Source organism: Dermacentor andersoni, chromosome 6 (assembly GCF_023375885.2).
Source record: "Dermacentor andersoni chromosome 6, qqDerAnde1_hic_scaffold, whole genome shotgun sequence".
Lineage (NCBI taxonomy): Eukaryota > Metazoa > Arthropoda > Arachnida > Ixodida > Ixodidae > Dermacentor > Dermacentor andersoni.
Window position 1 is genome coordinate 96,224,267 of NC_092819.1, and position 15,545 is coordinate 96,239,811.

A 15,545-nucleotide genomic window follows, 5' to 3' on the forward strand; every position below is an offset into this window, starting at 1 on the left:
CTGCACTTGCTTTTGCGGCAGCTTCAGCTTCACAACCGCGGTGTGCATGGATTCCAGCTGCTGCGCGAACACTGGCGGCAATCCTTTAGCATGCATAAAATCAATTAAGGAGTCGATCGACGACAGTGCACTTTGCGTGGACATCGTGGTCGAGGTCAAGGAGCCACTGTCGATCTCGTTGTCACTGTCGCTGATGCCGTCGCCACCGTCGCACAACTTTGCGTCTGTCGAGACAGCACATCTTCGGCGATCGCCTCGTCGGTGACCTCATCGCAGAACGAGGCAGCACTGTCTGCAGTCAAAAACTCCTCCTTCGACACACCACCTGTGTCACCAGTAGGAACGAGCTCCCAGAGCTCGGTTATGTCAGCGACTTCCACCGGGTCGGTCTCAGCGGGTTGGGGAAGTTCGTCCTTACGCACAAAGCCCGCCTTCTTTAAGCCATTGGTGATGAACCACTGGTAAAGCGCCTCTTCAACATCGGCGTACAAGGGGTCTCTAAACCCTTTTCCGCTGATCGGAATGGCCGCTGATAGCTCCTGCCTTCACAATCGCGGTGCTCCCGGTTTTCAAGATGGTTGATATCGTTAACTGGACGAGCTCATACTTCTTCACGAGGGCGCTCACCTTAAGCCGCATCGAGAGTCCTGCAAAATATCCATCTTCGTGTCAAGCGACACAGCTTTGCGCTTTGTCGGCGCTATCTTCGAACTGGGTTGAACCGTTAGTTGCACGCTGCTTCGGTGGCGTCAGCCTGCTATCGCGAGAGAGACGCGGGACGGGCGCCACCGCGCCGCTTTGCTTGTCGCTTCTTTTTTTCTTTCTCTCTCTTTGGGAGCGACTGTGGCCGACGCGCATGAAGCAGCTAGCGCCATCTTGTGGCGCGCTGCGCCAACGTTGGCTGCGCCTACTCGTGCGCGGGCGGGGCGAGACGCGCTGCGCGGTAATGGCGGCAGATACGAACTTACGGAGGTAAACATCGCCTCGTCTCGACATCGTTCGTTTCAGGGAACTAAGCAACGCAAACGTTACGATTATTTGGCACGGAAAACGCCGTCCAGACTGCAAAATTTTGATCGTTATATCCGATATGCGGTGAATAACCTATCGTTATAAATGGTTTTTTTCCCCATAGACCTAATGCATAAAATGACACTCTCATGTCGACCCATCGTTATAACCGATATATCGTTATATGTGGTATCGTTATAAGTGGACTGCACTGTACTGCATGTTTTCTTTTCCCCCTTTCATCGCACTCTCTCCGAGTTCAGTGTTCCGATTTCGACAGGTAAGTGGGCGATGTCATGCTATTTCGGTTAAACAGTACTACCGTTTAGTACGTCCTTTTTCCAAGCTCTGGCCAACTGTGGTTTAAGGGGAGACGCGGGTCGAAAAACTGCGATTTTCATCAGAAAAGTCAGTTTTATGTTTTCGACTGTTTCAGCAAGATTGATCCCTCCTCTTTCACATATAAAGAAATCAGAGCCGTAAATGATTGGGAAATTATAAATAAACTCGGTGAAAGCACCCGAGGTGGCGAGAAAAGGTGCAAATCTGGCCCATTTTCCAGCGCGTGACGCGTCAAATCGCAGCGTCACAAGCTATTGGGCTTGTGCAAGGCAGTAAGCCTACGCTTTTTCTCTCCGAGGTCGGCTTTGCCGCGTCACAATCTCCCCGAGAAGTAATAATAAAAACATTTCACTGCCAAAACCGAGCGCTTTCGCTGGATTTCTAAATCGCGTGGTGCGATTCCGGCCACGCTATTGGCTGCTAGCCCGTGACGCAGCCGCAGGTTGTCTGCTCTTTCTGCGACGCGCCGCTCTCTCGACATGTTCCCAGGCTTTCAGGCATTTTTCTGCGCCTTGTTTCGATGGATCCCGTGAAGAAACGCAATTTTCGGCCTCGAAAGTATCGGTCGAAGCACAAGTTCAAGGGGACTCGCCGCAAAGTCAAGCGGCGTGCAATGGGGACGTCCGCGGCAGCTAAGCCTAACCTAGGTGACGGCGATGCTTTCGACGGTTCAGAGCCGGCCGGCCGCTCAAGTTTCGTTGACAGCGCAGACGAATTCGTCAGTGTATCGGAGAAAAAGTAGATAATCTTCGACAATCAAGATAGGAGCGGCGAGGAGACGGCAAGCACCTTTATCAGCGAGATCGGCGTCGGGAACGTGAGCGCCGCGGCATGTCCGGCGTGCGGACGGCGCGACCTTTTTAACCCCGTGAGTTGGCCAAAAAACGGAAACGACTCGTGTCGTTTTCGGGGTTGTGTTGTAACAATGCAGCGTGTACCACGTCCGTTATCTCGTCAACGTATTCGTCGCGGCGTGCATCTCCGGTAGACGACGCTAACGGTGGAGCGCGCCCTTCGGCCAGCCCAAGAGAGAGTTTCGCCGTGAATATCAAGGCAGTGGTTGCGGCGCGCGCATTTAGAGCTGTACACAATCAGCTCGTCAGATTTTGTGCAGTTCTTGGTTTACCAAAACCGATGCACCATAAATCGTTCACCGCCATAACAAAGAAAGTGCACCTCGCTGCTACAAGAGCAGTGGCTGAACTTGGAGTTGGCTCGGAAAGTAACAGCGCAGGAAGTGGGTCAGCATGGTGCTCACGAAGACTCTATGAGAGAACAACATATGGCGCAGGTGAAATCTAAAGTAGTGTACTGGATCTAGATACCCTGGCCTGCATTATGTGCAATTTTTATATAGATTTCAGCGCTACAACACAAATAAAGAACTTTTATAACTTTCAATTGTGTTTTTCTCAGCTTCATATTTTTGACCAAACATGGCTTTTGTGCACGACATTTGATGTACTTATTGTGGTCCAATCAAGACCAAATTTGGTGTGCATCATCTTTAAGATGTGTAGAATGCACTGATCTAGATTTTAGTGCAACCAGTTTATTTTTAAGAATGGAAATGTTCAATACCCTTGGGTACCAGTCACTGAAAACGAAGCGTCAGATATGAAATTCTCTCAAAACGTTGCCTGTCAAGGGAATTGCATTATCTTGGTAATTGCATTATCTTGGTTATTAGCAATCAGTGGAGTGTTAGGGACAAGAAAAGCCATTTTGCACTGCTATATCATGCCGACTGCTAGGTCCAGTAGCTGCACAAACATGCACTGTTTTTCACATATGCATGGCACTTAGGACATGAAAGCATCAAGCTATCCTAAACTAAAAACAGATTTGGAATGAGGATATCAAGCTATATAAGTGGTACAGTTTTCATTTGTCTAGCATTAATATTTAAAAAAAAAAAAGGTTTCTGAGGAGTGTCTCCCCTTAACGAGGTTTCACTGTATTGTGCACTTGAAAGTAATTACACTCCCCACTTGATCTTTTTAAACAAGGACACAAGAAGTGTGAAAAGAGAAATATTAATGATAAAATCTTTTTTTCTTCTCTTTTTTTTTTTTTCAAAAGGCAGTGCATGGCAAAATAAGTTCACAGAATTATTTTTGTTGGGCCCGCCGTGGTTGCTCAGTGGCTATGGTGTTGGGCTGCTGAGCATGAGGTCGCGAGATCGAATCCCGGCCACGGCGAACGCATTTCGATGGGGGCAAGATGTGAAAACACCTGGGCACTTAGATTTAGGTGCACGTTAAAGAATCCCAGGTGGTTGAAATTTCCAGATACCTCCACTACGGCGTGCCTCGTAATCAGAAAGTGGTTTTGGCATGTTAAACCCCATAATTTAATTCTTAATTATTGTAGAATTGTAGTACCTACAGTCGCTGTCTTATTGCAATGAAATATGAATAATTCGAAATCTCTTCATTTGAATTGACCGATAATTTGGACTGCTGTGTTGCTCCTTTCAAAGTTATGTGTATTTGGAGAGAAAAACTACAGTTAGTTCGAACTCCTAAAACCATGCGACGGTTATTTTAAACAAAATCTCACACCCATGCAACGCTTTTCAGACAAACCCAAGCCAATGGCAAAGGTTCGATGTGTCACTAGCTACACTAATGTACCGTGCTGCTTTCCTTTCCCATCCGGCGTCTTGATCGCGTTGTGGTGTGCTCAGTTACCGAGCAAGTGGCAAGGTAATTGGCGGAACCTTGGATTGGAATCCCATTGGCTAGGGCCGTAAGGTCGTTCAAAAATGCGGCATTTCAGACTAGATGCTGTAGTCCAGAAAGTGAAAGGAAGCTGTCCAAGAGCAATAGTGAATGAATTGCAGGCATAATAAAGAGGTTGTTCAATGTTGAATATACATACCGTATTTATTCGAATATAGGTCGACCTTTTTTTCCCCATAAATGTTACCCATAATTAGCTGTCGACCTATATTCGTTATCAAAGCTAGCAAAAGCACCAAGCTAATGGTATTCAAATGTGGAACTGAGCCGCGAGGGCTAAGGCTGCGAACCAAAATGCCCTGCCATACATGCTGATACCATACGTCGAAGCCGCAGTCATGCAAATCAGAAATACCTTATTTACTCTTATTCTAACGCATGCCGATTGGAATGCGCATCTGTACAGTACGGTACCAACTGAATTGACAAGCATGGTGTCACATGCGCACAAGCCAGTTTTGCTTTGTGCCAACAGTGACGTTAGCGATAAAGAGAATTCCATTTGTTATTGGGAGAAATGCCCGGCCAAGATGTTTCAAAGGAACCAAGCGAATGCCACTGATATATGGGGCCAATTCGAAAGCCTGGATGACACAGGAAATCTTCTCTGTCTCGTTGAAGCAGTTCAACGAAGTCGTCAAGCAACAAGAGTGCCAAATATGGCTGTTGCTTGGCAAATGCTCTGCATACCACGTCAAAGCCCTTCAGCTCTCGAATATCGAGCTTTAGTATTTTCCTGCAAATTGCACATTGCTGATTCAGCCCTTAGATAAAGGGCTCATTAACAGCTTTAAGTGCTGCTATTGCCACACTTGATAGACAAGATTCTCCTGGATATCAGTTTTGAATGCCAGACAAAGACTGCAATCTATCAAGTGATCGAGATGCTTGCTGCATCCTGGCAGGACATAAAACAGATAGTCACTAATTGCTTTGTGAAGGCCAAGATATCTAAGGTCACCTGAGGTGGAGTCAGTGGAGACGAAGAGGTACCTTCAAACCTACCTGATGTCACCGTAGCAAGGGACGCACTATGTGCGAATGGGGGTGTGTCCGGCGACGCCATACTTGGTGTAACTATTCAAGATTGCATTGACAGTTTGTCAGGGGGAGGTAATGGACGCGTTGGATGTTGTGCGTCGGCTCAAAAGATTATGAGGTAGCCTTGGATGATTTAGCTTCATTGGAGAGCCGCATAATGTAACCCTTGTGCTGTAACCCTTGTGCTGAAACAGTAAGTAAAAATCACGCAGCTTTTTTCTGCTAAGTAAATGTTTACGAGTTGGGTTAACTAGGATTGGCATCCATTGCACTTTTTGAAGTTGCATGGTCTCTGCTAGTCTTCATTCAAAAACTGCGTATAAATAAAAAGTACAAGCTTTTTTCAGTTTCGTTATCCAGGTTTAACTGTAATTGTTGACCAAGCCACTAAGCTTTTAAGGCTGCATTTGCATGTTCGCTTTCTTACTCACTCATATTTGACAAAGAAGTTGTACTTCTTGGGCTGTCGTTGGACCACACAATCGTGTGGGCATTGATAGCTGTGGCTGCTGCGTCCTACAGCAGAGCACAAAGTTGCAGGCTCAATGCCTGGATGCAAACCATAGCTTTCAACAAAAATTGCAGGGAACCATGCTGCTGCATTCGTTAACTAAACGGGAGCAACGTTTAGTACACTGATTTGTCTAATCTCCATGCTTATGACTTCAAGCATTCTTGCGACATTATTTATTGAGCTTTATTCTTCTATATTTCCAAGTCATATTTTAATAAGCACATCAGTTAGCCTTTGCACACATGCATAATGTGTCACAATTTGTTGCATTTATTAAGCTATATTTTGTTGAAAATGATGAGTCGTTTGAAGCCAGCAGGACGAAGTTGAGAAAATTATTGTTCCGTACTGGCTGAAGAAAGTTGAAAATCGAATGTTGTTTAGGAACCAGTACGTGATCTTTGTTGTTTGCATGAAGTAACCCGTGTGGGTTCTGAAACGTCTAATAACTTGAGACTAGGTCAGTGACCTATCTTATTTCTTTTTCTAATGTGTTGTGTTTCATTTTCTTTTTTTCCTCTTCCATTTGTATGTTTGTCTGATTTGCTTTCTATGTCTTTCAATTTTATATTTTTAAACCAAATATATGTTGCGTGACCTGTTCAGCACCTTCATAACGTAGCCATTCAGTGTTGCCCTGCGCTGGAGCAGTCATCACGCCAGAAAGCCGTGTAACATTGTGCCATTTATTGTTTACAGGAAGGCATTCTAGCCAAGGAAATAGTGCCAGTGACAATCCAGGGCAAGCGTGGCAAACCAGATGTCGTCGTAGCGGAAGATGAGGAGTACACGCGGGCCAACTTTGAAAAATTTGGCACCGTGCCGACAGTCTTCCTCAAGGATGGTGGTGTGTAAACTGTTGCCTGTTTTATTCCAAGCATATTTATATATGTCACTGTTCCTAGTGACCATGTGTTACTATACTGCTAAGGTGGTAGTGTAATGCCATGTGGGAATGGTATTAGTTGCTGACCAACAATTTGCACTCGACGGTGACTGCCAAAAAGTTGGAATAATCGGGAGCTTGAAATACCAGATTAGCCAGAAAAAATTAGTGTCTTTTCAGAAAAGGCCAATAAAGGTGTGCCATATTCTCAGATCATTGCTTCCAGGGATACATTCAATTTCAAACAAGTGGCGCAAGACGCACCGACGTATACGAGCGACGGCATTCTTGGTGCAGTGCCAAGCATGCAGTCTTTTCACATTGGTGGGAATGCTGTTGCTTGTTGACTCGTCCGGTGATAACAGTGCAAAATAGTGCTTGCCACTGTGGTTAGGCAGTCCGCGGCCTCTATTTTGCAGCTATGCCTTTCCTGTTTTTTTTACGCTTCGTCAGTTGGTGGTCAAGGCGATGCTCCGCCTGTGTTATCTGGCGGGATTACCTTGCCGTGAACGATGAATGATCAGAGTAACATAAAATCAAGCAGAAAGCGTCACTACAAGATAGTGGCCCGCATCCTAGCATTGTCATGCTGTCGCTACAAAGTACAGCCAATGCATCCGCCGGATCTTCATCCCTGGCAACACAGCACAACAAAACTGCAGTGCGATAGCCAAATGTTCGGCATGGCATCTTGTACTCCCCAGAAGTGCACCCTGCTTGTGTCTTCTGGAATAAAGACGATGCTACACTAAACATGGCACATCATTTGGCACAGTTGAGTAGCTGCAAACAAGTTCTACTTAGCTGACATGATAGTGCAACATGCTTGCTTCTCTCTCTTGTCTACATGAGAAGCAAATTTCTAATTACTGCACTCCCTACCCACCCCCACACACACACCTTTGTCAGCATGGACGTTAGGGGGTGGGGTGGTCAAGTTGGTGTCGCTTGAATGTGCTAACCAGGAAAACGTACGATCCAAAGCCACTTAAAAATTTGGCAGGCTCAACTGTAGTTGACATCTACATAGTGCAAAGTGCTGAGTGAATTGTTGCAGAACAATATGCTGACGCATGTTGATCTGGTGGGTGCCTGAGCGGCCACAGGCATGTGTTGTCATTATTGCGGCTTCGGCAAGCTTACATATGTGCTCCTCGAATTCATCCTTGACGGCAGCTTTATTGGGCGGGGAAATTTGGCGGGAAGCTTTGATGTGTCCACTCGCCGAGTATTGTGGCACGAGATGCCGACATAGGTTGAGCTCTTAGGGTCCAAGTGACTTGACTTGAGACGCACATTGTTGTTTTAAAATGGTGATGTGAAACCAAAACGAAATTGAGCTGCTGGGCAGTGACGATGTTCCAGGAACGGTGGCACGTTCTGGTTATTGCCTATTACAAACGTGCAGTACAGTAAAACCTCGTTAAACTGTACCCGCTTAAACAGTAGTTTCATTTTAAAAGTAGTAAAGTCTAATCCCCGACTCAACGGCTATTAAACAATGCGTTTTGTATCCACATAAACCGTACCAGCTTATTGTGTACATATCGGTTAACACGTAGCGTTTCCACTTTTCGTCGCGCAAACACTGCGGTGCGCCGTCTCTATCGGGCACCCCCCGATGGAGAACCACGACCTCCAAGTGCCCTGTGCATTTTCACGTGAAGCCACATCAACATCATTTTGGCGCTGTGCCAGGGAGCATTGTGGCATCGTGCAAAGAAGGACTCGCATTATGCCAAAGCTTGGATAGAAAAAGATGCTGGGTGAAGATAGAAGAAAAATTGGACATTGTTCATGCTATCGAACGTGACACGAAGTTGACGCTGGCACGCGACAGGCATCTACTGTTTGACTACGGTGTGTGGCATTTGGAATGCGAAGAACTTGCTTGGCGGCGCTGCTGCAACCACGAAGAGATGTAGGCTACGAGGTTTGACTTTTCGCCATCGTTGCCTCTGTAATTGCCGAAGTGTCAACTAGCAACAGTGATGAGGACGACACTGAAAGCGACAGCACGGGCGATTCAGGCCTGACAGTGGCAAAAGCTGCGCGTTATGTCGGCCTCATGAATGCAATTGTCGCGACAAGAACAGCACCCCGCAATGAAAAAGACACCCTGCGACTTCTGCAGCGCTGCTGCTCGTGTGCGCGGAGAACATGCAATGCCAACGAGGAATCTGCCATGTGAGTGTTTGCAGAGAAGAGGGGGCTGGCTGAAAAGCTGGCTCGCAGCTTCAGTAAGTTTGAAGCCACTGTCGTCGCTGCTAGGCCACCGCGGCATGAAACGAAAATAACATGTCGCGTTCGCGCAAAGTGAATAAATACTGCATGTATTTTGCCCCTTTCATCGCACCCTCTGAGAGTTCTGTTTTTGACAGGTAAGTGGGCGATCTCGTGCTATTTCGGTTAAGCAGTCCTGCAGTTTAGTACATACTTTTTCCGAGCTCCGGCCAGCTACGGTTAAACGAGGTTTCACTGTACTTTTAATAAAATGGGCACTTTGCCTGTGAAACAGACAGGTGAAGATGGTTATTGCAAGGGTTGGAGGTGATAGTGGTAAATGCAGGCTATGGCTACTTTGGAGGAGATTTCCTGACACCGAAGTGAAAAACTCTGAGCGCGCCGGCCTCAGTTTATGAGTGGCCGGGAAACGTATCACACGATCGCACTTTGGCAATATACTGAAAGTTTATTACGAAAATATGGCTTTTTTTTTTTTATTGGTAAAAAAGTATAACTGTATTTGGTCAGTTTTCATTCTCTGTTAGGAGCATTGGTGGCAGGAAATTGTACAAAACGGGATGGCATCGAGGTTCTACAGTACTACAAGTAGATCAGCCAAGCATTGCTAGTTTTCGTCTCAAGGAGGTGCTGACGACCATACTGGTGACATATCAAAAGCAAAGTATCACTATTTGTGCTCAGCTCGGCCAAATTATCACACTGTCGGGCCGTCAGAGTCTTGAATTGTCACATGCTGTGCTGTTAGGTGTCTGGCATTTCGGTGGTTCTTATGCATTGTCTGTGGAGCCAGTGGAAGTCCCGCAGAACTATAGGAGTAATGCAGCATGTCTGAATTATTGGTCGTCGACTGTATTTGGAATTGATGGCCATGACAATTGGGAACGAATTTGGGGCTCATGTTCAATGTTTAAATGAGGGTTGAAGATTGTTGTACTGACACTAGCAACCTTACGATTTTTTATTTCCCATGTCTAGGCAAAATTTAGAAGAGTACAAATTCGCTGACCAAACTTCAGAAACAAATTTTTTGTACTGCCTTGATTATTAGTGTTTACTGGGAGAACTTGGCCTACTCCATAAAACCAGCATACAATGGCAACTGAAATTTCCGCCGTTTGAATATATTATGAACGAATGTAAAGTTTCCACTTGGCAGTGTTTTATTCTAGCTCAAGCTACCGAGTATCTTTTTTCAGCAGAACATCGTCAGTGTATTGTAGTAAATGGTGAAGGTTTAAAGCATTGAAGCTGTGACATTATTCAACAAAATTTACCGTTTTCTGGCTTTGTCAAATATTTGAAATCCTAAAATGTTGGAAAATCTGATCCAGGATTTTTTGCTGGGGCATTGTCTAGCACAGATGATTTGCCCAATTTGCTTGTCGTAATGTGCAGATAAAGTCTAGTAATTGCAGTTGGCTTTTATTTATTTTGCAGAGTGTCTCGGCAGATTTGTCAGTGTGGTGGACGGCTAATCTTTGGTCATTCATGGAGCATACAAGAAAGTCCGAATGCCTTTGCTCGCATCATGTGCCATGTCAGAGAGTCTATGGGCCTTTCTTTATCCACAAAGGAATGATAACAAGTGTTACCTTCATTGGCACGTCAAACCTGAAGCTTATTTCGCATTCAACTTAGAAGGTGCAAAACTGGATTTGGTAGGACTTGACCTGCGATGAGTATCTTCATTTACTGCTTTCCTTTTTGCTTATTAGTAGAATCTTGTAAGAGATGTGGCGATGAAAAATAATTTATTATGGTGATATAAGTTCTGAGCTATCGGCTATAGTTTTTATTTACAATTCGCATTATCTAAATGTCGTCCCTCAACAAATTAAAACCCCAGAAATTGCCCTGGATTTTGTTGTGATAATGTTCACGAAACATTTTCTGCACTGTAAGCATTAGAAAGAAAATGGTCAAACTTTAGTATTCTTTTGCCTTACAAACGACTTTCATAAGAGTTGAATTATATACAGTCAAACCTCGATATATCGAATTATTGCGTATATCGAACACTTTCTATATCACGTGGAAATTCTCATGCATTTCTAATTTTTTATTTCGAACGGGGCCGGATGTAAAATGGATATATCGAACTCCGCCGCCCCAGACCAAGTGCGCTCTGTTGACAGGAGGCGAGCTTTCCCGCAACACTCTCGAAGATAGCGGCGGCGCAATGGGCGTTTCAGACTGCTGCGTACGACAGCTGCCCACATCTGTTGCGCCGAGGGCGCCATTTGAACGTAGCGGCGTACACACGCGGCGGCTTGGCATGGCCGTGGCTTGGCCAGGTTGGCTAGTTTGACAACATCGACAACACGTGCGTCTCGGTGCTGCCGTTTGTGCTACGCCAGTCGTTGTGTGTGTGGCGTAGGCCTGTCGTGGTTGGTGTGATGGCTGCAAACGCGAAGAAGCGTACGACCCTGGCATTTGCTGCGAAATTGGAAGTGATACAGCGCGTTGAAAATGGAGAAAAGAAAGTGAACGTCGCCGAAGCTTTCAACATCCCTAGGAGTACTTTGAGCACTCTGCTGAAAAATAAGAGTGACATAAAGGCCAAGGCGGAACAGAACCAGCACTCAGGCGCGCGGCGTGTACGCAAAGCTGCCTTTGAAGACATCGAGAAGGCGCTGTACAAATGGCTTATCGACGTAAGGGGCCGGAATATTCCTATATCGAGACCAATGCTACAGCAGAAGGCCAAGAACTTTGCGTTCATTCTCGGCGCCGAGAAGTTCACTGCTTTCGGCATGCGGGTTTCGTGACCCGGATTGAAGAAGCTTCCGAGGAAGCAACCGAAGATTTGACGTTGGATGGCACAGAGGAAAAATGCCAGCTTGATGAAACCTGGAGCCAGTTCGAGCGCTTTGTCGGTGCTGAGCCACACAGCATGTGCATTGAGGACTTCGTTGGCAGTGACGACAGCACCGGAACAGTGGCGGAGTTAACAGACGGGGAGATCGCTGCAGAAGTGACTGCTGAGCGGCCAAACGAAGACGCTGCCGAGGCTGATCCAGGAAGCGCTGATGTTGCAGCACTCCCTACTGCAACTCAGGCTGTAGCTGCTTTGGCCGTTGTACGCCGCTACTGCGGCGCAATAGAAGGGACTGGACTATCTCTTGTGGACCGTTAGGACTATGTTGAGGACGCCGTGATCAAACACGCGGTTGCCAATATGAAGCAGGCTACGCTGCTTCAGTACTTTCAGCGAATTAAATAAATACTTTGTTTGAAGCTTCATGTGAGTATCTATTGCGCCACGATTGGTTCATTGATTGATTTGTGCTAGTTTTTGACGCGTTTTCTATGTGATTTTATATATCGAATTCTGGCTATATCGAACTATTTTGCGCTCACCGCGCTGTTCGATATATCGAGGTTCGACTGTACATATTTAAGACATGCAGACAAAAATGGACAGTTTTATAGCACTTCTGAATGGTTCGGCCACATACATACAAAAACCATGATTCCACCTTCATTATTTGCAAAATGGCGAAGGAATGAGTGACAGCAACTGCCCGAAAATGAAACGCTGAGAAAATGTTGCCCAGTGTTTTGTTTATCAGAATCACTGCAAGGAAGCTTTAGAGTGCCTAATGTGTAGGTTTGTGCATGGTAACGGAATTAAACATGTGCCGGGGGCTCCTTCTTGCTTCGTTTAAAAGGGGGCGCGGCTTTCGCACCGCAAAAAATGGCCAAGAAATCATTTTTAGTTTCTATAACATTTTCTATCAGATTCCGAAATATCATCGTAGAAGTGCTCTAAAAACTTTATCGGCCAAGGTGGCAAAAAATTTCGCAAAATTCAAGAAAGAATACCACTTTTCAAGCCACAACATCTCCGGAACAGCACAACCAAGCGTCGCCATCTTAGTCTCATTGCAAAGCACATTTCTGTCTTCAAATTTGCCGCTTCAGCGACCTCCTGCATACAGAAACAAGCACACAAAGAGCAAATGATCGAAGGTCGTGCCAGAGTCTGCGATTGGCCGTGCCCGCCACGTGACTGATTGCCATTAGTTCGGGGCTCGCATCATCTGCTCGGCTCCTTGCACCTCGAGAGTCTGGAAGTCTCCACTCGCCGTAATCTCGACGTGTCAAAACGGGTGCTCGACGTGTCAAAACGTTTGTGGACGTCTCAGACCCGCGGCTAAGCATGCCGAGCATCGGCGACGCGGACATTGCGACCAAGATTCACACGTGCAATGCTCGGATACGCGGCTAAGCCTTTCAGCACTCGTATCTTTTGCAATTCATGACTAAGCACATCGCACACATAATCCCCGGACCCGCGGCTAAGCATTTCGCGCATAGGAGTCTCAGACTGCGGCTACGTACATCGAGCGTAGTCTTCGAGCCTCTGTCTAGGCATTTTGCGCGTCAGCACCTCAAACTGTGCGACTAAGCACATCAATTGTCGACTCCTCAAGCCTGCAACTAGGCATTTCACGCATCGGCACCTCCGACTGCATGGCTAGGTACTTCGCGCGTGGGCACCTCGAACGGCGCAACTAAGCACATGGAGCGTCGAGCATCAGCAAGCCAGAAAATCGTCTCGTGTGCACGAAATGAAAGGACAGAGACCCAAAAAACCACCTGCAAGCCAAGACAGCAAAAACTACAATCCTGGTGCATTTTAAAAGATGTGAACTGCCTCAAAAAAGTTGAGACGTTTTCTCAAAAGTGTGTCTTGGGCATTCTGCATTGTCTGAAAGGGTAGCATGGGAATGCCTGGATCAATTTTGATCCTGATTGTTTTTATGTATTCCCTGAAGTGTGCTTGAGAGTATGAGTGTTCAATATCTTGCTGAGGGCTTAGCTTTTTTTTTTTCTGCATGTTAATTTGTGAATAAGTTCTGGTACAATTAGTGAAGGTGAACATGTTTTGTGTAAAAAAAACAAAGCAGTTAAAAAAATTTTTGGGACTGTTGTACCCTGCAGTGCTCTTTTGAGCAAAGATTGAAACTACAGGTGTACGAAACTATGTTTCGTTACAGTGCCAGGTTTTCTACAAGCGGAACACATGTAACATTTCGTAACTTGAAACCTAGTCAAGATGGCGTAACGAAACTGCATATTTCTTTATTTAAGACACTTTCGAGTGTGGCTGCCAAATTTCGTTGCTCTAGGTCAAAGAACAGAAACGTTGGCTCTGATCCTCACCTCCCCCCTTGAGCTAGATGAGAAAGGGGGTTGTAAACTACTCAGCTTGCTCCGGATCCGTATTGGCTTCCTGCTTCATTTTTTACCATAGCTATGGTGCATTGAACCTTTGCTTTTGGCTTGAGCTTGTCCGAAAAGCAGTCCACTGGAGTGAGAAATAGTGTTTGAAATAACCATTGCGTGGTTTTTGGAGTTTGAATTTGCTAATTTTTCTCCGTCCAATTGCATTGGACTTTCCTGGGACCAGTAGAGCAGTTTGAATTATCCTTCAATTCGAATGAAGTGATTTTGCATACATTTTGAATTGGGCCAAGAAAGCTTTAGTCAATTGTTTGGAGCTTCTACTTATGCTCATGATTATTACCGTCTTATTTTTCTAGGCACCATCACTGCCGCAAATGCAAGCACTCTGAATGATGGGGCTGCGGCCTGTGTCTTGATGACCCGTCAGGCAGCTGACCGGCTTGGAGTGAAGCCCATTGCACGCATTGTTGGTAAGTTGCAGTACAGCATGTCCATTACACTTGTTTTTGTGGCCATAGCTATAGATAATCGGGAGCACTGTTATAGCAATGAAACCTCTTTAGTACTTATACCCTCTGCAGTGGCTATAGGGATGTGCTGATGAGGTCAAGGTCCAAGGTACAGTCTCTGCGGCACACTAGTGAAGGTGAAATACGAAAAAAAAGCTCATGTGCTTGGATGGCGCATAAAAGAATTCCAGGCGGTGAAAATTTCTCCAGAGCCCTCCACTATGGTGCTCCTTATAAGCTGCCACGCAGTTTTGTAGCATTAAAACCCACAATACAATTTTTTATTTAGTGCAGTTGAGCCTACAGTCCAACCAATTTATAACAAACTCAATGATACCGGGAAAAATAGTTGCTGTATCAGTAGTTATGTGGACTCTCCTTTGGTTACCTTAGCATTCTGCTTCGGATTTTGAAAGCCATGCACGGCACTCATCACGGCAGTCTTATTTTTGTCGCTGTTGGATTGGAGCGAGGGGCATGCTGCAGCGTGCGCGCTGCCATGCCTCAGGAACTTTGCGTGGGCACTCCTTTTACTGCGACTGGTTTTTAAGCGTTTGTTGTAACAGTTATGCCGCTGTTGAAAATGCTTATTATATTTGGGCGCAGTTTCAATAGGCAGTGTCGGAAAGTCATAACTGCTGTAAGATGTGGCAAACAATAAATTGTTATATCTGGGATTGTTATGATTCAGCTCGACTGTACATGTGAGCATGTGCCGTCCCCAATCGCAGTGCGAGCGTCAAGACATCTAATAACTGTACTGACAGCCATTCAGAGCAGTTTATGTCGTTGCTGTGATGATATGCTGCCTTCCTCACGGTTACGTGTTCCCAACTGCTCGCTCTTTTTTTGTGCAGTTCCCTGAAAAACGTTTCAGTGGGGATCTACTGTATTTGTTATGCATGCTGATATTAGCACAAAAAGATTGCAATCAGGTCTGTGCAAAAGAAACGTAAGCGGGGTGCCTAAAAGGGGCAGCAAAAGGTATCTTGTGGCGTTTCATGGCCAGTCGACAATATTCTGTGCCAATACAAGGCATGGCAGAAACAGTAAATACT

General features: G+C 45.8%; 1 protein-coding gene and 1 pseudogene across 4 annotated transcripts in view; both read left to right on the top strand.

The window, feature by feature from the left end:
* The window catches only part of LOC126522607 (acetyl-CoA acetyltransferase A, mitochondrial-like), a 67,303-nt gene that overhangs the window by 36,340 nt on the left and 15,418 nt on the right, over positions 1 to 15,545 (top strand). For 3 of the 4 annotated variants that reach the window (XM_050171378.3, XM_055066492.2, XM_050171380.3), the window contains 2 exons: positions 6,352 to 6,499; positions 14,335 to 14,448. In XM_050171378.3, coding sequence (XP_050027335.1) covers positions 6,352 to 6,499; positions 14,335 to 14,448 — 262 coding nt within the window. The remainder of the gene's footprint in view (positions 1 to 6,351; positions 6,500 to 14,334; positions 14,449 to 15,545) is intronic. The other variant, XM_050171379.3, reaches the window with a different exon arrangement.
* Positions 10,268 to 12,794, top strand: LOC129382475 (uncharacterized; annotated as a pseudogene).